The sequence below is a fragment of the Triticum urartu genome, chromosome 2 (assembly GCF_003073215.2).
Source record: "Triticum urartu cultivar G1812 chromosome 2, Tu2.1, whole genome shotgun sequence".
Taxonomy (NCBI): Eukaryota; Viridiplantae; Streptophyta; class Magnoliopsida; order Poales; family Poaceae; genus Triticum; species Triticum urartu.
The window spans coordinates 666164717-666189043 of record NC_053023.1 but is presented as its reverse complement, the minus strand read 5'-3'; the positions used below and the strand labels follow the sequence as shown (position 1 = coordinate 666189043).

At 49.7% G+C, this 24327-nt stretch overlaps 1 protein-coding gene and 1 long non-coding RNA gene across 2 annotated transcripts; one reads left to right on the top strand and one right to left on the bottom strand.

Annotated features, from left to right (window-relative positions):
• Nucleotides 1-5905: 5905 nt before the first annotated feature.
• Nucleotides 5906-13507, bottom strand: LOC125539576. The gene is made up of 3 exons (XR_007296902.1): nt 13349-13507; nt 13166-13244; nt 5906-6016 (listed from the first exon to the last, which is right to left on the bottom strand). It is a non-coding gene; the product is annotated as an uncharacterized LOC125539576 (long non-coding RNA).
• Nucleotides 6696-11985, top strand: LOC125539574. The gene is made up of 6 exons (XM_048703063.1): nt 6696-6854; nt 7553-9198; nt 9450-9751; nt 9837-10527; nt 10609-10689; nt 10782-11985. Exons 1-6 carry the CDS (start codon nt 6806-6808, stop codon nt 11301-11303), a joined length of 3291 nt encoding a protein of 1096 aa, XP_048559020.1. The 5' UTR covers nt 6696-6805; the 3' UTR covers nt 11304-11985.
• Nucleotides 13508-24327: the final 10820 nt, after the last annotated feature.

Genomic DNA, 24327 nt, shown 5'->3' with positions numbered 1-24327 from the left:
GCCGGGCCTCAACTTCAACTTCACAGTTCTGGAGCTCCATGCGATGCTGCAGGAGCTGTTCAGATATGACCCCCAGCATCCCGAGGTGTTCAGGTTGCCGGGGGGCATCGTGCCTTTGTGCAACAACTCCGTGCTCGACCGCATCCGTGCAATGATGCCGGAATGCGACTCGCACGGGATTGTGCCAACTTGGCAGGAGCCTGCCGACGAGGTCGTGCAGCACTTCTTCGACAACTTGGTGGAAGTGGCCGTCCGCCCCGACGAGAAAGACGGCCTCACCCGCGACACCACTGACGCGGAGATGGCGCGCATCGCCACCAGGCTGGAGGAGGCGGCGGCTGCCGCAGCCGCGGGCGAGTTTGGGTTCACCACCGCGGAAGCAGACGCGGCAGAAGTGGCGAGCTGTGGCGAGCAAGGGGAGTCCGCCGGCAAGGAGGGGCTTGCCGGGCAAGATGCTGAGCCGAGCGAGCCTACCAAAGATACGGGCAGCTCGCGGCAAGTCGACTCCTCTTCCTCCTTACCTCCGGACAGCCCACCAGAATCAGAGGCCCCAACGCCGCCCAGGAGGCGTCTCCGCAAGGCTGGCGATGAGGCGGAGCGGCAAGCGGGTCAACAGTCGCCACGCCGCGTGACGCGCTCGACCACGGCAAACACCGTTGCCGCGGGAGCGCCTCATGCTACGACGGCAACTGGAGCGGGGTCCAGCCGGACCACCGCTTCGGTCCCTGCCGCCTCCCGTGCCGTGCCGACAGCCGGAGCGGAGTCTTCTCAGACCGCCACCACTGCTCCCGCTAAGCGGCCAAGGGAAGCTTCTCCTCCGCCTCCTCGCTCTGGGAGCGCGCCGGGCTTCGACTTCTCCGCGCTGAGCTCCGACGAGGAGGATGAAGAAGAGTAAGCTTCTCTTGCTGCACTCGCATTTCTTCGGTTTTTGTTGTTGTTCTTGCTTCTCAATTGCTTTTCCCTGAGCCTGCTCCTTTTTAGGACTCTGGCCCAGAGAGCGGCAAAGAGAGCTAAGGCCCCGGTGGTCATCGTCGAGGACGTGCCCACTGCGACAACAGGTGGCGCGCCCGAGACAACCTTGCCGGACCTGGCGACTTTCCTCCATGGCAGCCCCCAGCGTAAGTGTGTGAACTTTTTGCCGCGGTGAGGCGCGCATGGGTACTTATCTTTGCTGATATCCGCTTATCGCCTTGTGTAGGAGCAGAGCAGCCTCACCAGGAGCGTCCGGAGACAGCCCCCGGCATGCCATCTACTTCAACTACGCCGCCCAGGGAAAATTCTCCGGCAAGAGATTCTTCGGCAGGGGGTGGCTCTCCGGCAAGGGGAAGCTCTCCGCCAAGGGACGGCACCAGCATCCCCCCAGCGGCAGAGACCATGGCCACCGAGCCCAGCGCAGGTAATCTCCTTGCCTCAAATCTTCCCTTGGGTTCTTCTTCTTCTGGTCTCTTTGAGTTTTTGGTTGGATCATGTTTGACTCTTCCCCCCTTTGCCGGCCATCAGACCCATCCGCTGCGGAGCGGATGGAGACCGAGGTCGCCGCTGAGGACGCAGCCGGTGGTGGCGACGCCGCCAGCGCCAAGGCCGCCAAGGCTGGCGCCGCGGCGGCTGGCGAGGGATCTGGCGATCGTACTGACGGTCCAGAGGCTGCAGGAGCGCCAGGCGCTGCACCGACCGCCGACCCGTCCGCCGAGGCCGCAGCGCCAAGCACCGAGGAGCCCCAGCCGGGCGTTTACTTGAAAGCCGGCGAAGGCGTCTTCATCAACCTCCCCTGGGCATCAGGCTCCAGGGCGCCGGTCGAGGGGAAGGTCTTTGACGGGGAAGTGCTTGCCTCCGCGGGTCTGAAGCTGGTCGACGCGCCGAGCAGCAGTAGCAACGAGCCCGAAGAGGAGCAGCTGCTGCGCAGGTTGATGTCGCTCTACCACGCGCGACAAGCCAAGCTGGAGTCCCACGAGGCGCTTGTCGCGAAGGCGGGAGCAGACATTGAGAAGCGCGCAGACGAGCTCGCGGGTTTCCACCGGGAAGCCGTCCGATCCTTGGCAGAGGAGCGGGAGCAGCTCGCTGAAGCGAAAAAGGCCTTTCTCCTCGAGAAGGCCGAAGCCGAAGAGCTGCAGCGACTTGCCGCCGTGAAGCTAGCCGCGGAAGAGGGCGAGCAGGCGCAGCGGAAGGTCAACCTCGACGCTCACGAGGAGGAGCTTGCCGCGCGCGAGGAGAAGCTGGGCGGAGCCCTCAAGCAAGCGGAGGACGCTGCCGCCGCTGCCGAGGCCGCCAAAAAGGTGCTGGAGATGAAGGTGGTGCAGCTGGAGGCTGACCGCAAAGCATATGGCGAAGAGCTCAGCGCCGCCAAGGACTCCAACGCCGCCCTCGAGTCGAGGCTGGTTGCTTTGACCAAGGCGCTGGACGGCGCCAAGGAACGGGAGGCGGCCCTGAAGAAGGAGATTGATGCCGACAAGGCGTTGCTGGAGAGTGCTGCCACCACCCAAAACGCCTTCAGGGATACGGTGGAGCACTGGACAGAGAGCCTCGTGAACGCCGCCGGGGACATCGACAAGGAGCTGGCGCAGCTGGGGGTGGAGGACTTCGGGTACTCCTCCGACGAGAACCTCCAACCTAGCGCCAAGCTCACTATGTTCTTCCAAGGCGTGGCGACGGCGCTCCAGCGGCTCCGGGATGAGATCCCGAAGCGGCTGGCCGACGAGTCGCGCGAGATCTGTGCGGGAGCCCTTCAGAAGGTGTTGATGAAGGTGGCCTTCCGCAATCCAGGCCTCCGCCTCCACAACGTCCTCAGATCCTTGCCGCCTGATATCGATCAGGAAGAGCTCAAGGCCCTTGTCGCACCCATTGTGGACAAGGTGAGCGGGATCAAGAGGGTCGAGGGCGACCGCGTCGACTAGGCCGCCGGCTTCCTTCTTTCCTTGTCGCTGCTAGCTATGTCATAGGAAACATTTATTAGAGCTGCGACAAGCTATTTTGTAATATAACTTTCTTCTGGACAGCCATTGCAATGTTATTCCCTTTACTTGACTCCTCCCTTTGTATGTTTTTGCCCTACGCTTTTAGGGAACTTGCCGGTGCAGGCATCCGGTCCGCGAGCGCTGAGCGCGGAACTGGCGGTGCCGCTACCGGCAAGAAACCTAGTCGCAGCCAGCTGCAGCTCATTTAAGTTGCTGAGCGGGGCTCGAAGCAAAGTAAGGGCGCGACTAGTGTAGCAACTAGCCGCAGCTAACTTACGTTGTTGAGCAGGCTCAAAACAATGCAAGGGGGCGGCTAGTGTAGCAACTAGCCGCAGCTCACCTAATGTTGTTGAGCGAGCTCGAAACAATGTAAGGGCGCAGCCGGCTACGAGTTGGCTCCTCCGCGCACAGGTTTCCCATACAAAGTGCGATCGTTCAAGGGAGATAACTTGAAATTTAAAAAATTTGGCTGCTCAAACTTTGGCAACTTAGCTTTTCTGTCGTTTGCTTCCCGGCAAGATGAAATTCTTGAACGACGCCTGGTCCATACCCTTTTCTTCTCCCTTCCCCCCCGGCAAACTTGTGGGCGAGGGATCCTTTCTTTCCTTGGAAGAAGGAAGAAAAGAAAGAAGAGAAAATAAAGATATAGAGCCTTGCAGCCCGTTATCGCTTACCGTGGGGCTGGTGCTGCACAAATGTCAGATCATATATGCCAGAAAATAGAAAGCATAAAATCAACAAAATGCGCGGAGCACGCGAGCTTTACTGTGCACGGGATCTGCGCCCGGCCTCGTACAAAGGATTACATGCAACAGCGGCAAGACTTTGTACAAGAGGTGGTTGCCGGAACGGGTTCCGACAACCGCGCCTTACGGGTAAAACTTACGAAGATGCTCGATGCTCCAGGAATTACTCACTGGGATGCTATCTTCGGTCTCAGGGCGGCCGGCGCCGGGCCCAGTGACTCGTTTCACCCGGTAAGGGTCTTCCCATTTCGGCGTCAACTTTGTATGTTTTTACCCCACGCTTTTAGGGAACTTGCCGGCGCAGGCACCAGGGCCGCGAGAGCTGAGTGCGGAACATCAGCAGGCTGCTGGCGGTGCCGCTACCGGCAAGAAACCTCATCGCAGCTAACTGCAGCTCACTTAAGTTGCTGAGCGGGGCTCGAAGCAAAGTAAGGGCGCGGCTAGTGTAGCAACTAGCCGCAGCTAACTTACGTTGTTGAGCAGGCTCGAAACAATGCAAGGGCGCGGCCAGTGTAGCAACTGGCCGTGGCTCACCTAATGTTGTTGAGCGAGCTTGAAACAACGCAAGTGCGCAGCCAGCTACGAGTTGGCTCCTCTGCGCACAGGCTTCTCATACAAAGTGAGCCGATCCAGGGGAGATAACTCAAAAATTAGAGATCTGGTTGCTCAGGCTTTGGCAACTTATCTGTTCTGGGTGTGTTGACGTGCATGGTGGTCTTGGGCGCTCTGAGATCCACCAGCTCGATCTTGATCCAGCGAGTGCATGGTACCGTGAGTACCATGACGCTGCCGGTCCCGCGCCTCCTGAGATGGGCGCGGAGCATGCACGGACGCCGAGGTCTTGGAGGGCGCCCGGTCGTTGTGGGAGCCGGCCACGCCGCCGATGGGCAGCGCAGCCTTGCCCTGGGACCTGGCAGCACCGTGAGTTCCCTCGTCGATGCGTGCCCTTCCGCCGGCGCCTGCACCACCATCCGTTTGCTCCGGCGGTGGGTGGCTCGGCGCGGACGGAGCGGCCGCCTCTGAAACTTTCTTCTTCGGCGGCATGTTGATGAAGATGGTGAAAATAGATGAAGAAGATGAAGATCTAGCCCGCAAGAACGCCGGATCTGATTCACACAACTTCGACGCCCCCTACCTGGCGCGCCAGAGATGCCAGGGTTTCTGATCCACGGGCACCTATGGGACCGGCGGACCGGGTCCCTTTTTGGTTCGGCGGGGGGCGGAGGTTGTGCAAAGAGTAGATCGAGGCGAAGCAAGCGGGCGGTTGGTCGTGCGAGGAGTAAACCGAGGCGAAGCACGCGAACGATTTACCCAGGTTCGGGCCGCACGGATGCGTAAAACCCTACTCCTGCTTTGTGGATTGGTATTGATTTCTTGCTCGGGAGCGAGCGCGAGTGTGTGGAATTGCTGAACCTCGCGAGAGCTCTCCAGATGGCCGACCCCCTCTACGTTGCACACGGGCCTCCTTTTATACTCAAGGGGTTACCGACAAAGAGCAACGGGGGCCAAGGGCAAAAATGGAAGGGGTGCCGTGGGTAGGCACAGCTAGGTGCTGTAGTAGGCACAGCTAGCTACTACAGTGTTATCATACCTAACCCTGACGGCAGGGGACAAGGGCATTAAATGCCTGTCTGTGTCGCCTAGACAGCACCGAAAGGGACCGCTAGGGACGCCACCGTCTTGCCACGATGGTTGTCTTGTCAGCGCCTGCGTGCCACCGCACACCCCTAGCTGCACAGCCTCCTGCCACGTGCGCTCGGGAGGGGCCCCGGAGCGACACGTGGGTGAATGTGCTGGAGCGCGGGCGTGGAGTGGGGGCTTGCCGCGGCAAGCGCCTTGCCGCGGCCGTCGACTTGTCACTCCCCGGAGCTTGTCGCTCACCGGGCCTTGTCGGGGCGCGTAGCGCGCCGCGGCAAGTTCCTTGGAATGCCTCGGACGGCCTTCCCGGCAAGCGCCTCTTGCCGGGGCCTTGGGACGCTTCTGATGGCCTTCCCGGCAAGCTCCTCTTGCCGGGGTCTTGCCTTTTTCCCGGCAAGCTCCTCTTGCCGGGGTCTTGTCTTGAGTACTTTGTTCTTGAATGGTCTTCAAAGGGACCACGGAGGATCTTGGCGGTGACCTGGCAGACCTTGCCGCGGGACGCTGCGACTGCCCGTGCACAAGTTCGGGGTACTAAGGGTACCCCTACTTTAGTACACCGACACTCTTGTTCCTCACTCCACCTCATAAGCTCTAGCGACCTCACCGATCATCTATGTGTGTGCCTCCTTGCGATAACCCCATCCTTTAGTCGCCTTGTTGCTCTGAATCCGACATCCCATGCTAGCAAATACATCACAACAAAGGACTGGATAAACAGAGTTCTTTAATGTTACATAGCAGCTCATACTTCATTTGACAAAGATACAAATATATAAGATTTGTAAACCAGCAAATTGGAATCAAACGCAAATTGCACATAACTGAAGGAGAAGGTACCAAAAACAACATTGTTGTCATATAATAGTTGCAACCCTTCATTTTTACAAAGTAGATTGATTATTGACAGGTTTAATTATGTTGACCAAAAATATAAGTTAGTATAGAGTCTGGTATTGCACATCAATGGATCAAATGCTTTTTGTTATGTCTCATACGATGAACAGTTTGGAAAAAATGGAAGACTTGAAAGTTTTCTATTTAGTATTTACAAGAGGTAATATCACTGGTAGTCACTAAACTTGCGTTGGATGTGCAGTTTAGTGCTACAACTTTAAAAATACGGATTTTTGGTTAGTTAACTTGCGTTTAGGTTCATATACGGTCACTCTCGTTGACTGCCTGCGTATTCGCCGATGACATGGCATGCCACGCAAGCAGAGGCCCACTGTCAGTGACACAGGCCGTTTCAAGGAGTCGCGTGCGTGGTGTTTTTGTACAGACCCCCTGCACTTATTTTCTTTTGCGCAAAAATGTCCCTGCAAGGGCGGGAGCAAGCCAACCATGCATATTTGCGGAGCGGTACCCCAATATCTCTGGCCATTCATTCTAACTCCCCACCGCTTCGTTTCCCGATCAAACAGAGGCGGAGGCGGAGGAGGCGGTGCTTGACGGCGGCCGTCGTCAGAGGCGATGAATGAACCGCGTCGTCGACGTCCGGGCGAAGCTGCGCCGTCGTATGGTACGTCTGCCCCCCCACCCCCACCCCTCCCTGCTCTCCTCCGTCTTTTTTCTCTCATCTGCTCCTGGTCGTCTTCTTCCTGCCCCGTTTCGCGTATCTAGGGTTCATGTGTTATGGCCATTATCTTTGATAGTTTCTCGTATGGACGCGTTGTTCTTAACCGATCTTGAAAGGACGGATTGGATTTTGAAGGTCCAGGACCGCTGTTTGCAAATCGAACTAGGGTTCGGGAAGGTCTAGGTCCCCTGTTTGGTTAGATTATATAGTTGAAAAATGTCTGATGTTTGTACTGGGAAGGGCAAGAAGTTAACTGAACTTCTGAATTTCAGAAAGTGCATGCAGTTACTGAAATTTTTGACACTAAATGTGTTTAGTCTGAATTTTAGAAACTGCATGCAGTTAACTGAATTTTTTGACACTAAATGTGTGTACTCTGAATTTCAGAAACTGCATGCAGTTAACTGAATTTTTTTGACACTGAATGCGTGTACTCTATTTTTTTAAGATTGTGTGCTCTATTGGTACTGTAATGGATAATTAGCTGCTGAATGCGTGTACTAAAAATGTACTCAAAATGTGTACTATAATGGATAATTAGCTGTTGAACTTGTGTTGTACTTATTTACTTGTTAACTGAATTTTTCTTCAGTAAATTCGACGTACCCTACTTACTGAATTTTTTTATTTTCACAATGCAGGTGATTTTGATGGCTTGTTTAGTGTTCAGATCCACCACAAGGGTTTGTTCTGTGGGAGTGAGAGCAACAAGACTTACATGGATTATGAGGTTGACTGGTTTGACATGTGTGAGAGTGACACATGGTCAATGTTATGGATCAAGGATTTTCTTTCACAACTGGGACATGACATGGAAGCTTCCAAATTAGATGTGTATTGGTGCCAACCAGGGAAGACCGTTGCTGATGGGCTTAAGCTTATGCAATGTGATGCAGATATTGTTCTTATGATTATTGCAACAACAGAGCACAAGAACCTACTGCTTGTAGTAGATCATGGTGAAACTTTGCAGTCATCAGATGATGATGTTTTGATTACTGGAGTGATAGAACTGCCTAAGGTCATTACTCCCACAAAACACAATGGAAAAGAAAATGTTAGCTGCTCAGCGAAAGGAAAGAGTCCAAGACAGAATGTATCAAGGAAAACAAAGAGGAGGATGTCATATGGTGAAGGATCTAGTTCTGGGTTTACAGCTGCAGTGGAGGAAGAGCAAGGAGAGGAGCATGGTCAGAGCAGTGAAGAAGAGGGTGATGTTCAGGATGAGTTAACAGATGAGGATTTTTATGAGAGTGACTTTGATGTGCAAGATGGTGACGATGACCTGTTTGATGCACATGTTGACAAAAATGTAGATGACCACAGAGAGAAGACTGAATTTTCTGACTATGAAGCAGAACTCCCAGAAGATGCACTGGAGGACAGTCATTTGAATATGTCAAGAGAAGAGAAAGATAAGTTGAAGCATAAATTCAGTGTTTTCAACCCTACCACAGACCTGAATGCACCAGTGTTTAAGCTAGGTATGGTATTTGCAGACATGATAGAGCTGAGACATGCTCTCAATGCATACAGTGTCAGAAATAGAGTGAAGGTGAGGAAGCTCAGGAATACTAACAGGTCATTAGAGGCAGTATGCAAGGATGATTGTACTTGGTACTTGAAGGCAGGCAAGGACAACAGATCCAGCAGCATTCAGATCAAGAAGTATACTGACAAACATACTTGCACCAAAGCTTGGGATCTGAAAGTGCTTACTGCTCCCTTTCTTACTAAACAGTTCAGAGAAGAGTTCAGAGGCAATGAGAAAATGCCCTTACTGAAATTTTCAGAGAAGGTGGAACAAGAATTTAACTTAGTTGCTCACAGGAGTAAGTTGGGAAGGGCAAGAAGAGCAGCCGTTAAAGAAATCAGGGGAGAAGATGATGATCAATACAACACTTTATGGGACTATGGGCAGGAGTTGAGAAGGAGCAATCCAGGGAGTCTATTTTTCTTGTGCACAAAGGAAGTGTTTGATGACAAGGCCAAGGTCACAAAGGACCACTTCTCAACATTGTACTGGTCTTATGATGCATGTAAGAGGGGTTTTTTGAAGGGCTGCAGACCAATAATTTTCCTTGATGGTTGTCACATCAAAACAAGATATAAGGGGAATATATTGACAGCAGTTGGGATTGATCCAAATGATTGTATCTTCCCTATAGCATTTGGCATATGTGAAGTGGAGTCAACACACAGTTGGGAGTGGTTTCTAGCCTCTTTGAAGGATGACCTGAATATAATCAATACATCAACATTCACCATTATGAGTGACAGACAGAAGGTGAGTCATAGTTTTTTTGTTCTTTTATTTGTAAAATGTTCTATTCCAAAGTTCTGGAACAGGATGCAAGAAAAGCTCGAGGCTCGTGAACCGCTCGAGATCGACTCAAAAAGAAACGAGCTGAGTTTGAACACTTTATGTAGCTCGACCAAGAAACAAGCCGATCTTGAGCCAATGTTGGCTCGCTCGATTTTAGCTCGATAGCTCGACAGAATATCATTATATTTTAAGTGATGTTTATGTTGTTGTAGGGTTTGACGAATGCTGTGAAGAAAGTTTTCCCTGATTCAGAACATAGGAACTGTGTTAGGCACATTTACCAAAATTTCCACAAAGTACACAAGGGTGAACAACTGAAGAATGACCTCTGGGCCATAGCAAGATCCACTAATGAAGCTGCCTACACCAGAAACATGGATAAGATGAGAGATCACAACTTTGCAGCATTCAATTGGGTTGAGAACTTGTCCCCAAGAACTTGGATCAAAGCTTTCTTTGACCCTTTCTGCAAGTGTGATATATTGCTGAATAACATGTGTGAGGTGTTTAACAGGTTAGTTTCATTGTTTGCAAGTATGATGTATTGCTTGATTTCTGTTGCATTTGCTTTCATTGATTGTGTGAACACATATTTGTAGCTACATTTTGGATGGTAGAGAGTTGCCAATTAAATCAATGCTGGATTACATCTTCTGGAAGATTTCAAATAGGATGGTTGGTAAGCAAAGGGAGGCAGAAAAGTGGACAGGCAGGCTTTGCCCCAAGATACAGAAGAAGCTGGACAAGTATGTTGAGTGGGCAAAAAATTGCAGGGTGAGGGAGTATGGAAGAGGTGTATTCCAGGTTATCTCATTAAACAACACTTACATTGTTGATCTGAACATGTTGAGCTGTAACTGCAAAAGGTGGGAATTGTCTGGTATACCTTGTCATCATGCAATTGCTTGTTTTAGGCATGAGAGAATTGAGCCTGAGAGCATGGTCCATTCATGCTACACTGTTGAGGAGTACAAGAAGTGCTATGGCTTCAATATGAGGCCAATGAGGGATCCAGAGGAATGGGAAAAGATGCGTGGCAATCCTGTTTTTCCACCCATATACACCAAAGTAATGGGCAGGCCCAAGAAAAGTAGGAAAAAAGATCCAGAGGAGAAGAAGGATAAGAAAGGAGTTAGGAAGTTGACCAAGCATGGTGTTAGCATGCATTGCTCTGTTTGTGGGGGCGCTGATCATAACAAGAAAGGGCATTACAAACACGTGAATCAACCACCTACCGAGGAAGCACCTGGGGAATCAGAAGAAGAATACGATGATCCAAGCATAATTGCTGTAAGTTTCTTACATCTTTTCTTGTACATTGATATATTACTTGTACTTCTGTGCATTGATATATTACTTGTACTTCTGTAGAACATTATGCCACACAGAGTTTACCCACAGTTTGATCCAACACAAACTCCAGATTCTATGGTTTACAAGATGCAGGAAAGGGTAAAATATGCAGTGTTGGTTCTTTTTGGAATATTTTTTTTCTGAATTAACAATTGCTCATATGATATGTTATCTGTTAACTATATTGGCAGGAAAAATTTACATACCCTGCACCTATGGACTTTGGTCCCCTGCCTGAGTCTAGCTTTATTGCTAATGCTAGGGACACAATCCCTATAGGCAGGGTGACAACAGCCATGTCCAGGGGCAGGGTGAGAGGAGGAACAAGTGGAAGCAATGCAACAAGAGGAGGAAGAAGTGCAAGAAATGCAACAAGGGGTGGTAGAAGTGGTACCAATGCAAGAAGGGGAGGAAGAAGTGCAAGCAATGCAACAAGGGGAGGCAGAATAGTAAGCAATGCAACAAGGGGAGGAACTGCTCCAAGTGCAACTAGAGGTGGCAATTACCCAAGTGGAAGTAATCCTCCCAGAGGAGCAAGGGCTGCTGCTCCAGGATTCTACAACTTGCTTTTTGGAAATGATGGACAAAGCAGCCAGCAACCACCACTTTTTATGCAGGGAGAAGAAGAGGTACTTGTGAGCCAAAATGCACCCCAAGATGGCCTGTTTGGAGATGGCTGGCCTCAGGACATGCATGATTTCCTATCTCTGTAGTTGGATGACCAAGTGATGAAGTTCATGAATGAACTTTTGTGTAGAATAGTTCATGAATGAACTGCTCCTTTTGTTGGGGTAAATCAGGAAAAAAGACCTTGTTCTGCTTAGGTTTACATGACAAATGAACCATGCTTTTGTCAGTACTAATTTCCCTGTTTAGTATGGATTTTGTTCGCTACTTCTCCCAGTTTGGAGCTATGACATATGTTTACTGTCATATGCCCAAAATCAGTTTGCACATATGTTTACTGTCATATGCCCAAAATCAGTCTGCACATATGTTTTCTGTCATATGCCCAAAAAGAGTGGCCTGCTTTTTGAATTGTTTTACCGAGATTTTTATGCTCAAATACATTCTGCAGATATGTTCACAGCCATAAGCTAAATTGAGTCTGCACATATGTTTTCTGTTATATGCCCAAAAAGAGTGGCCTGCTTTTTGAATTGTTTTACTGAGATTTTTATGCTCAAATACATTCTGCAGATATGTTCATAGCCATAAGCTATACTGAGTCTGCACATATGCTTACTGTCATATGCCCAAAAAAGTGGCCTGTGGTCTGCTTTTTGAATTGTTTTACTGAGATTTTTATGCTCAAATACATTCTGCAGATATATTCATAGCCATAAGCTAAACTGAGTCTGCACATATGCTTACTGTCATATGCCCAAAAAAGTGGCCTGCTTTTTTCATTGTTTTACTGACATTTTTATGCTCAAATACATTCTTCAGATATGTTCAGTCATAAACCAAAAAAATGAGTGGCCTGGGATTCGAACCCAGAGCGTGCTAGCAACAACCCACACCATCTAGCCACTCGGGCAGTGAGACTAATTTGTTCAATTACGTGTACTCAAGTCTTTTGTACCAACTATTTGTACCATCTCTTTCCTTTGCTCCGCCGCCCGTACGTCTGACAGATGTAAGAGATACGCGCCGGCGACACCCGTGACTACTCCCGCTTTCGCAAGCTCATTCCCGCCATCCAGTACTTCTTCCAAAGCCATTTCCCGCCATTAGCCCGCTCGCCACAGTGTTATTTCCCGCCCTCGACGCACGCTATATAAACACGCTGGTGACCGGGTTTTGGTGGGGCCACTGTCAGCAAGGACATTTTTGTGCAAAAGAAAATAAGTGCAGGGAGGTCTGTGCAAAAACACCACGCATGCGACTCCTTGAAACGGCATGTGTCACTGACAGTGGGCCTCTGCTTGTGTGGCATGCCATGTCATCGGCAAATACGCGGGCAGTCAACGAGAGTGACCGTATATGAACCTAGACGCAAGTTAACTGATCGGAAATCCGTATTTTTAAGTTGTAGCACTAAACTGCACATCCAACGCAAGTTTAGTGACTACCAGTGATATTACCTCTATTTACAACTACTATAATAATGCACTTCCTCCATCCCAAAATAAGTGTCTCAAGTTTAGTACAAAGTCGAGACACTTATTTTGGGACGGAGGGCATAGCTAAAAAGAATATACGTCTAGTTCTAATATTACTATTTTTATATAGCTAGCAGAATACCTTTATGCTATGTGATTTAAAACAAAAGATATCAGATTATTTAAAAAAACATCTACATCACCTTCATGATGCCTTTTCAATATAAACTACACAAATTGTTTCAACTCGTAACAAATGTAATGTGCTCTTCAAGGTGAAAAAATATAAGATGTACGTACTTATTCCTTATATTGTAGCACTTGTTTGTTATTCTGAAAGAGTTGTTCATTCCCTTCCCAAAATACTTAGCGGACATCCGTGTATAATACACATGGTTGTCTTAAGAGAGTACCGAAGTTGGTTTTTTGTTATCCTCCAAAAGATAGAGTGCATTGCACACTGTACTTACCTTCAGGGAGAAAATAAATGAATAGAGAAGCCATCTCCTCCAGCCTGGAGATCTTCTCAAGCACAACCTCATACTTCTCCTGCAAAACAGATTCATAGTTCAAACATCTACCTTCGTTATGCATGCAACTACTTGGTACAAAAATGATAATTGAGCCTGAGAAGTCCGCTCCAATTTCAGTACCTTCAGGAACAACACTTCCACGTCCAGCTAGTTGCTGCCTCGGTTCACTCCATACAATGAGAAGTGATAAACTTGTGTCACATTTACTGCAGATTAGAAATCGGATAATGCAATAAAACATTCACATGAAGGAAACCATTAGTAAATCAAAATACAAACATGTGTGCACATCTCATTTTTCTGAGTTATGATAATATCTCAGATTGATAGTCTTGTAAGAATAGCAGTTGCCATCAAGCATCAAGTAAACAATTTGTGAGCAAGTATCAAAGAGCAAGATTAACATGTAGTAGACAAATTCAGCTGCATTACTTGATTTAACAACATTCCAAGGCATCAATACAATAGCAACTCTGTTTGACAGTACAAGCTTCAGTGAATAAACACAACAAAAGATCAATTTGCAAGCACCATACCGAATAATAAGGTCACCAGGAAAGTAACCGTTCCTGGTTCCCCGTGGTCTAGCGCTTAGGCCACTTCATAGCATAGACAAAGCAAGATATTGATTTGCATCACCTAAATAATAGTAGTATAAAACAATCAATAAACACATATCCTTCTTATTATCAATCAAAAGTACTTGAAACTAAAATTACAGAAGAACATTTATCTCCTGAGAGCATGACCTAACCACATGCTGAATCAAATTGTCAAATTTTTTGGAAGTTTCATCATTTCCCAAACTTGTTATTTCTTCCTCTCTGTCTCAAAACTATCATAAATCCATATCTTCGATCTAAAATGGTCTACTTTCTTCATAAAGCAATCAACCAAGACAAGTACTACCCTATAACTAAATATTAAGACATTTTTGTTGTTCAAATTGAACTACAAAAACTTCTAATATTTAGTTACGGAGGGAGTATCTTTTAAGCATGAGTATAGATAAGATATCAAAAGCTCTGTAGGAGAACAAACATGGGAATGTTTCGAGAATTAGCAAGACTAAACATCAAATATGAATTGTGTGCAACTTGTAGATCTTGTAAAGAGTATATAACATCCAAATGAAAAATCAAAATTACTACGTTGTGCATCATGACTGTTGAGAAAGAAAACAAATATGTGGTCTAAACAATCCAGAAGATTTCTCTGAGCCTACAAAATTTACTTTGTTGCAATACAAACGTAAAGAATGGCGCGATAAGTAAAAAAAACAGCGGCACAAGTAATTTGTGAATAGGTGGTATTTAGATCGTTTAATAGATTCATTATGTGAGTATTCATACTAAATAAAAATCAATACCAGAACTAAATCATAGTAAATAGATCTGGAGTATTTTCTCTGAAAAGGGCATTCTATTGGACCATGAGAGAGACTCACAACGATAGAACTGCAGCTACAACTGATAACAGAGCAGCATTTTTATACACGGTCCGAAGAACAGTAAGATTCACTCACATGAACCCTAGATCGGTACTACTGAATTACGGAATTTATAAGCGAACGACAGCTCATGTTTACCTTGTTCATTGGTGGCACCACGGACTGGATTTTCCCCTTTCCTGTCATCAGCATGGTGGAGAAGAGTTCCCTCCGTGCACTGATTGATATTGAGTCATCAGTTGCTTTCAAATCACAAAGAACTACATCAAACAAAGATGAATTTAGTTAAAGGATGCCTATCCGGCATACAATGAAATGTTGATTCAACAACGCAAAGAGCAATAAATATTGATTGGTGCATGTTTGAAGAAAATAAATCTAAATCAAGTCATACTTGAATCTTAGCAAAGCAAATGGTCAAATAATATACGTATGAGTGGTAGAAGAACATCAATGGCCCATAGCAGATTCGCGAAACAAAAAACAGGATCCAGAACGTCCAAGGCAAGGCCTATAAAAAGAATATGCTACACACAAGAAGATGTACTCTTTGAAATGTAGCTATATGAAAGTATCACTTTGACAGCAAAGTACCAGGAAAACAACAAAGACAAAGAAGGACCGCTTCTTTGAAACCAGCTAGACCTAAAAATCTCCCCCACATGATGTGAGCAGCGCCAACAAGCAAATCAACAGCTCACTTGTAAGGCATAGAAGAAACACACAAAAAGAAAAATAGGCCCCACCAGAATCCATAGAAGTGACAAAAAACCATGATTCCATCTCATAGTCGACCCAGCTGAGCAAGAACAAAAATACAAGCAAACAGTAATAGACTCTTTGATGCCAGGCCTCTACCAACAAGAGCGCAAGCAAGCAAATGGTTGGAGAACTGAGAAGACAAGAAGAAAAGGGATCGACCTGAAGAACGATGACCGACGTAGCAGGACGAATCGACCAGAAGCACGAGCACCCGCAGTGGACGAACCTGCAAGGGAAAAGGAGCAAATCAAGGATGAGCTCCAGGCAACCACGACTAGGAAGGTCAGAGAAAAAACACATACAGATCGAGGGCCGCAGCAACAGATCCGGCGCACAGAGAACAAGAACAGAGGATCTCCAACAAATACGATCCAAAATTAGTTAATAGGAACACTATTTTTTTGAATATTTGTTAGTAGCAAACGTGAAATGCACAAAAAATCAAATGTCTAATAAACCAACCAATCGTTCTGAAGCTAGTTCAGTAGGAAAGAACATTTAGCAAACTAAGATGAAGCTTTTTAAAAGTCTGGTGAGCATGCAATGGGCAGCACTGGATAAATCATTAACTCTAAACAAAAAGGATGAAAGAATAGAGAAAAGGTCAATTCACATGGGATAAATCATTAATTCTAAACACTATCATCTAATTTGGAGGGCCTCTGCTTTCATACATAGCTGATTCAGGAGGACATGCGAATCAAAAGTAGTCAACCTCACATAGAAGATAGAACTGCCCTTCCAGTCCCCGATTACTACTGGACCATGTACTGCTAAAAGCACAAGGCCAAAAAACAGAAGAAATAATTGGAGGACGCATAAATTGAATTTGTTGCAATATATCAGAGGAAGAATAACATTTATTCCTGACTGTAGCGCAACTGTAATGTCTTCTCAACTAACAGAAGTACCCACGTCTCCCTTGACAAAGCCTGACCTCCACCCACGCTCGTCTCCCTCTCATCTGCAGCTGCTCGCTCTCGATATTACTTGTGATGCTTGTTGGCAGGAAAACGAATTATAGACTGAAAATTGTGCAGAAGCATAAATACATTTAATCCATGACACATACATAACCAATCATAATGTACAAAGCACCTTGTCCCAAAAACACATAACTAGTGGTTAGGAGCAGCAAGGTTCTAACCAAAATATAACTACCAAACCTATATGAGTAACACGGAAACCTCTAAAAATATCCTCTTGACTCATGGAACAGAGGATGTAAATCTCAAACAACATAGCAACAAATATATTTCTCCACAAATTAAACATATATGTGAATGATGAGATATATTGCATAAGCAAGTCAGATAACCGTGAGATGTGACGTACTGTACAGGTAAGTGATCCAAGACTGCAGCTAAATTTCAGAAGAAAAAAAGGACACTGTTGAGTAGGCAATGGAGCACTAATATTGCAGAGAGTAATATTTCCTTGCAGCCGCACACCATGTAGGCATAGATAAATAAGACTGGGGATTAAATCAAAAGAAAGTGGAAGGGAGAGAGAGAGAGAGTGGGAACCTCTTCCATCTTTCTATATGTTGAATCTCCATAGCCATCGTGGTTTTTATGATTCCCGGCGCCTCTTCCGAAAGCAGCTAAACCAATTATCTCATCAATCATTGCCGACAACGCCTGGTAAAGCTGAAACCACAAATGGGGATACGAGAGCCTTCCTATGAAGGTGTGCATAACCACAAATATTATATGTTTACATGAGAATAATATCCCACCAAGGGTAGGCATCACCGAGAACAAACACTTCCATTGAGTTAAAAAAATTATTGGAGGGCAATACATAGGTAAACTTCAGAGATTACACGCATGTTTAGAATACTCAAGCAAAAAGGTATAGACTACACCTTCTAATATATGCAATACAATGTAAAACATCTGCATTGTAATAGGTGCAATAACAATGATCAAATAGGAAAATAGGATGATACCGTGGTATTCCCAACCTTTGATTTCTCTGCCAACGGGCCTATGCAATGGCATCTGTGAAAATTTTCAAAAGTAGTTCTGTAAGAACAAAAGAAGAAACTGACAAATCAAATAGTTCAATGATGACGCCATTATGTGATCTAGCATAACAAATATGCCACAAGATGTGAGACTTACATCATCCAGCACCTATCTACATGACTTTATTGTAGGAAATGCACAAATGACAGCTAAGGTCTAGACATGAATGAGTACTGATGCTAGTTTGAACTGATCCATGATTCAGAACTTAACAACAAATTAGAGGGAACAAGTACATATGAATTATCCAAACAAGGCAACCATGACAGATTCTGAGCTCGTTGCCATACCTTTTTGTCCCCACACATCCTAGCACTCCAGATGCACTGATTTGCAGACCATTTACTCAAAGTACCTTGCACTATTATTTAGAATACGACCCTGGATAAATCATACACATGAATATTAGAGATAGTATGGTATGATATCCAAGCAGCAAACTAACTCAATGCTACCAGCATGTTTCCAACTAAATGCACTTCTGAGATTCTAGGAGATAAAACATCAAAATCGAAACCAGTAGTGAATGATTTCATCATATGCAGCACCCCAAACACACTGGAACAACCAAAAAGATAACTAAGCACATAAAAAGAAAACTAAGCACATAAAAAGACAACTAGAGCAAGAAATTAGCGATCAAATAACTATAAATTGAGTCGGTGACCTAGAACTCAAATATGTCAGCGACTTTGTTCGGCTAGTGAAGCTACCAGCAACAATCTGCAACAATGTGTGAACTTGAAAAAAGAGAGGAACAAACAGTATTTTCTATGTGAGAATAATGTACAAAACTGAGGGGAGCGATTAACTGATCGTAATTCCAACCGTCTATAGATTATAGACTCAGAATCTCAACAAATTAGACTGATATTCTATCAAATCAAACGATATGTGTACTTCAAGATGCAAAAAAGAAGACTCTGTTCGGTCCAGGTGAACGCCCCTATAAGAAAGAGCTCGTTCTTTCTCGAGCAGTAAAACAAAATCAAAGTATACTACAAACTTCATTGATCTTGTCCCTCTAATTAACAATCCAAAAAGTGGCAAGTTAAATAGGATAATGACCCAGACATGGGGCTCGAAGGTGTGCTCCGCGTACAGTAGGGTACGCGAACTCGGGCTTGGCCACGTTGACGCCATCCATGTCTAGCTCGTCCATCCCCGTCCAATCTTCGCCAACCTGCAAGAACGGACAGATCAGGCACTCGATCATGAAACCCGCCGGGATCTCCCTCCCTCCTCTCCCAGCAGCAGATCGAGATGTAGAAAACCAACACAAGAAGGGGATCCGGATCAGATTCATACCTCCCTTGTCGACGTGTTGGGGTGCTGCAGTGTTAGAGTATACGTAGTGTAGCCCGTAGAGTAGCCTGTATACGCGCACTGTAATCTAGTCAGTGCATGTACGTGAGTAGTGGGCACGCAGTCTGCCCACGATCCTGCCTGGTAGTGGCACACGATCATCTCTGTAACCTGCATATAGTCTCAGCCGCAGAGCTAATCGATGTGTGTGTTGAATCCCATATTCCTCCCTCCTTCATGGTATCAGATACCGACGACCGGCACAACCCTTTTGCTCCGGTCGCCAATCCTGCTTCCGCCGCCATGGGCACCTCCAGCCCGCCTCCCTCCCCCTCTACTGACACTCCCGGCGCCCCTCTGGGCACCGCATCACCTCCACCGGCCATCCTGCCTGCTGCGCCTGCCGCGTCTGCGCCCGCCCCGCTCGGCGTGTCCCCGCTTTCTTCCACCGTCCTCCAGACGATCGACATCCACCGCCATGTCCCAGTCACCCTCGACCTGCTCGCCGGCAACTATGCCCAGTGGCGACGCCACTTCGACACGGCGATCGGCATGTTTGGGCTCCGCGACCACGTCGATGCCGCGACGGTTCCACGCCTGGATTATCCTGAGTGGCTGATGGCCGACCACGCCGTCGCCCACTGGCTCAACACCACCGTCTCTCCTAATCTCCTGGACATCGTGATGCAGCACGAGGACACGGCGCTCACCGTGTGGACGGCGATCGACGGCATCTTCAAGGACAACCAACTTGCCCGTGCGGTCTACGTCGACGCCGAGTACCACGCCCTGGTGCAAGGCGACATGAACATCATGCAGTACTGCACCAAGCTGAAGATGTATGCGGACCAGCTGCGGGACCTTGGCCAGCCAGTGGGCGAGACGCAGCAGGTCTTTCACCTCCTGCGTGGCCTCGGCCGCCAGTACCACGGTGCGATCCCTCACATCACCTCGCAGTCCGCTTCCTTCATTTCTTCAGACCCTTTCCTTTCTGCTGCTCGAGGAGCATCGGGCCGATCAGACTGCTCGCATCCAGAGTGCACACGCGCTAGTCGCCGGACGTGGGGGCGCCACACCGTTTCCACCACCAGCAGCAGCCCCTGACGTCAACGCAGGGCGTGGCCGCGGTGGGCGCGGCCGTCGCCATGGCCGTGGCAACGGACAGGGTGGTGGTGGTGTGCCACAGCAGTCGCCTTCTCGCGCTCCGGGGCTCCCGGCGCCGGCGCCCGGCACCAACTCCTGGACCGGCCTCGTCCAGGCATGGCCCATGCCCTGGCGCGCGCCAGGCTCTGGCGTCCTCGGCCCGCGCCCTGGCACGCCTCCCAAGTAGGTGATGTACGCTGCGCCGTCTCCTCCCGTGCCTGGTCCGTACGGCTACACCCCTGCACCGCCCGCCTACGGCGCGTACGGGCCTCCGCCCGCCTACAACGTCGCTCCTCCTGGCACCGCACCTCCGTCGCAGCCTCTGGACATGGCCTCGCTGCAAGCCGCGCTTCACAGCGCCACCGCCGGCCTGTCGTCCTCAGGCACTACCTCGGAGTGGTACATGGACTCCGGCGCTGCTTCTCACATGACCAACTCGCCTGGTACACTTCAAACTCTTCTCCACCAGCGGCTCGGGCACCTTGGTTCTGCACAACTTCAGATTGTCGCTCGTTAGTCTTCTTTTAGCTTCAGTAAACAAAAACCGCACCCTTGTCATGGCTGCCGTGTTGGCAAGCATGTGCGTCTCCCTTTCTCAACTTCTAGCTATTGTACTTACTTTCCCTTTCAGCTACTTCACCTTGATGTGTGGACTTCGCCTGTTAGCAGTGTTTCTGGGTACCAGTTTTATTTGGTCATACTAGATGATTACACACACTACGTTTGGAGCTTCCCGCTTAAACACAAGTCTGATGTACATCCCATCTTACGTGATTTCTATGCCTATGCTCGCACCTAGTTTCAGCTGCTCGTGATTTCTGTCCAAACTAACAATGGGCGCGAGTTCGACCGTCATGCCTTGCGTGAACTGCTCGCCCTGCACGGCACGGTACTCAGGCTGTCGTGCCCCTATACTAGCCAACAGAATGGCAAGGCAGAGCGCACCTTGCGCACTCTCAATGATAGTGTGCGTGCCCTCCTCTTCCACACCTTCATGCCGTCGCGTTTTTGGGCCGAAGCGTTGTGCACTGCCACTTTCCTGCTAAACCGACGACCTTGCCACAGCAGCTCGCCGCGCACTCTCCATGAGCTCCTCCTCGGCTTAGCGCTTGACTACAGCTCACTCCGCGTGTTTGGTTGCCTCTGTTACCCCAACACTGCCTCCACGACTCATCACAAACTCGATTCTTCCTTGGTCGCCAGCGTTTTTCTTGGCTATCCTGCCGATCATCGCGGCTACCGTTGCTTTGATCATGTCACCCGTCGCGTTCTTACTTCACGACACGTTCACTTCCATGAGGACATCTTCCCCTTTGCACACACCGTCCCCGTCGCGCCCCCCGCTCCGCCGCTCGGCGCACCTCCTGTCTTGCAGCTCGCTGGTCCGTGCGCTGCATCGCCCGCGCCGCGCGATCGTTCAAGTGGGAGCGTTGGATCGCCAACAGATGGTCCCTGTCCGTCCCCCTTGTGCGCATCGCCCGCGTGTTCAACATCAGCCGTTGGATCTGTGGTGAACGGCTCCCGCTTCGCTGCTTCACGCGCGCATTCGACTAGTTCAAGCTGCACCGTTCGTTCTTCATCTGACGGTGCCTGCTCGTCGTCTCCCGCGCCCTCCGCTGATTCAAATTATGCCGTCCCGCCACCTGCGCCAGCTCCTGTGCATTCGATGGTCACTCGCGCCCAGACCGGTATCTTCTGCCCCAATCCCAAGTACTACGACACCGCGACTGCTTCGTCCACCTCTGGCATCTCTCCCTTGCCGAGCTCGGTCCGCGTCGCCGTGCGGGATCCGCACTGGCTGGCTGCCATGCGTGAGGAATTCGCTGCGCTCATTGCCAACAACACTTGGGAACTGGTTCCCCGTCCGTCCGGTGCCAACCTCATCACTGACAAATGGGTCTTCAAGCACAAATTCCGGCCCGACGGCTCCCTCAAGCGCTACAAAGCGCGGTGGGTCATCCGCGGGTTCCGCCAGCGCGCCGGCGTCGACTACGGTGAAACGTTCTCGCCGGTGGTCAAGCCAGCCACAGTCCGCGCCGTCCTCACCATTGTTGCTTCGCGTCAGTGGCCAGTCCATCAGTTGGACGTCAAGAATGCGTTCCTCCACGGGACGCTCGCAGAGGAAGTGTACTGTCTCCAACCTGCCGGCTTCGTCGACGAGCACCAGCTGCACCACGTATGCCGCCTCAACAAGTCGCTGTATGGGCTTAAACAAGCTCCCCGTGCCTGGTTTCAAACCTTCGTCGGGTTCTTGACAACGATCGGCTTCACGGCAACTCGTTCGGACTCGTCCCTGTTCGTCTACACCAGCGGCGCCGATGCAGCCTTCCTCCTCTACGTCGATGATATCGTCCTCGCCGCCTCCACGCCGGCCCTGCTGCGCCGCATTGTTCTCCGGCTCACCGGCGCGTTCGCAATGAAGGACATGGGCGCCCTGCGCTTCTTCCTCGGCATCCAGGTCACGCGCACCGCGGCGGGCTTCTTCCTCTGCCAACAGCAGTACGCCGAGCATATTCTCGTCCGCGTGGGCATGGAGACCTGCAAGCCTTCGCCGATGCCGATCGACACCAAGGGCAAGCTTCCCCAAGCCGACAGACCGCGCATCACCGACGCTTCGGCATACCGCAGCCTCGCCGGCGCGCTCCAGTACCTCACCATCACTCATCCCGAGCTGGCGTACACGGTGCAGCAGATCTGCCTCCACATGCATGATCCACGGGAGTGCCATCATGCTCTCATCAAGCGAGTGCTGCGCTATGTGCGCGGCGCGCCCTCGCATGGCCTCCACCTGCGTCCCTCGTCGCCGCTGGACTTGCGCGCCTACACCGACGCCGACTGGGCCGGCTGCCCTGACACCCGTCGCTCCACGTCCGGCTTCTGCATCTACCTCGGCGACGCCCTCGTCTCTTGGTCCTCCAAGCGGCAGGCCACGGTGTCTCGCTCGAGCGCTGAAGCAGAATACCGTGGCGTCACGAACGCTGTCGCCGAGTGCATCTGGCTGCGCCAGCTGCTCGGTGAGCTGCTCCTGCCGGCCTGCTCTGCAACCGTTGTCTTCTGCGACAATGTCTCGGCTTGCTACCTCTCCACCGACCCAGTGCATCACCGGCGCATGAAGCATGTTGAGCTGGACATCCATTTCGTGCGAGAACGCGTGGCGCTGGGCGAGTTCCGCGTACTCCACATTCCCACGAAGCAACATCTCGCTGATGTGATGACCAAGGGCCTGCCCACAGACGTTTTCCTCCAGTTCTGGGCCAGTCTTTGCGTCGCTCCAGCCGACGTCACGACTGCGGGGGGTGTTAGAGTATCCGTAGTGTAGCCCATAGAGTAGCCCTGTATACGTGCACTATAATCTAGTCAGCGCATGTACGTGAGTAGTGGGCACGCAGTCTGCCCACGATCCTGCCTGGTAGTGGCACACGATCATCTCTGTAACCTGCATATAGTCTCAGCCGCAGAGCTAATTGATGTGTGTTGAATCCCATATTCCTCCCTCCTTCTTCATGCAGTTCTTGCCCTGCCTGCGGCGCGTATGGTCGGCATGTCCACGAGCTAGCGTTCCGGGCGCGAGGAGGGAGAGGGACGAATGGCAGCTCAGTCGCCATGGCAGCGGCTTGGTGGAGGTTGGAGTGGAAGGAGGAGGTGAGAGGAGGGAGTGGAAGGAGGTGAGAGGGCGGGGAAGGATGGCGTGCGGCGGCGGCGGACGAGGGAGACATGTGCGGGAGAGAGAGATCGATTGGGAAGGAGGCGGCGAATGTGAGATGGGCACGTGTTGACCTAAGACATGAAATTACGAAAATACCCTAGCGGGGGCACTGTAATATCAGCGGTGGCACGAGATCTTTACAGCGGGGGGGGGGGGGGGGGGACTGTTCATTGCAACAGTGCCTACAGGTTGATCCGACGGCGTAGGTCATCCCAGTGCTTGATCCGACGGCCCAGATCCGATCAAGCAACCAGATCCAACGGCCGGGAATCCAAACGGCTAAGGAGGCTGGAGGTTCACTGTCATCCTTATTTCTTGATTTCACGCCAGTGTCAGTTGTTGCTACGTTCTTGTATTGGCAGAATTGAATTCGCGCGAGGGGGCAGGCTGCATGCGAGCACTAGGAGCGAGGCTACATGCGAAAACGTTCTCTTAATTGACGCATCAGCCAGTGCATTTCGGTCTGGCAGACTAATATACTGGGACAGAGGTAGTATTATGTAGGTGTAACAAAGCCCGAGGAGGGGACGGGGTGAGGCGAGGCGGGGGCAAGGGCCCCCATCCCGCTTTCTATCCATTTGTGAGTAGTAAGGGGCTATTTGGTTCTAGGCATAGCATTGTCACACTTTATCACATATTTTTTCAAGTTTGTCTAAGGTTAGTTCAACAAAATGAGAGTCAAAAGGTGGCAAGCTTAAGGGAA

Bases quoted from the DNA above. Each gene is read 5' to 3' on its own strand.
- LOC125539574 (XM_048703063.1), top strand. From the start codon at position 6,806: ATGAATGAACCGCGTCGTCGACGTCCGGGCGAAGCTGCGCCGTCGTAT. The intron at 10,528-10,608 runs GTAAGTTTCTTA...GTACTTCTGTAG, and splicing joins ATGATCCAAGCATAATTGCT to AACATTATGCCACACAGAGT. The intron at 10,690-10,781 runs GTAAAATATGCA...CTATATTGGCAG, and splicing joins TTTACAAGATGCAGGAAAGG to GAAAAATTTACATACCCTGC.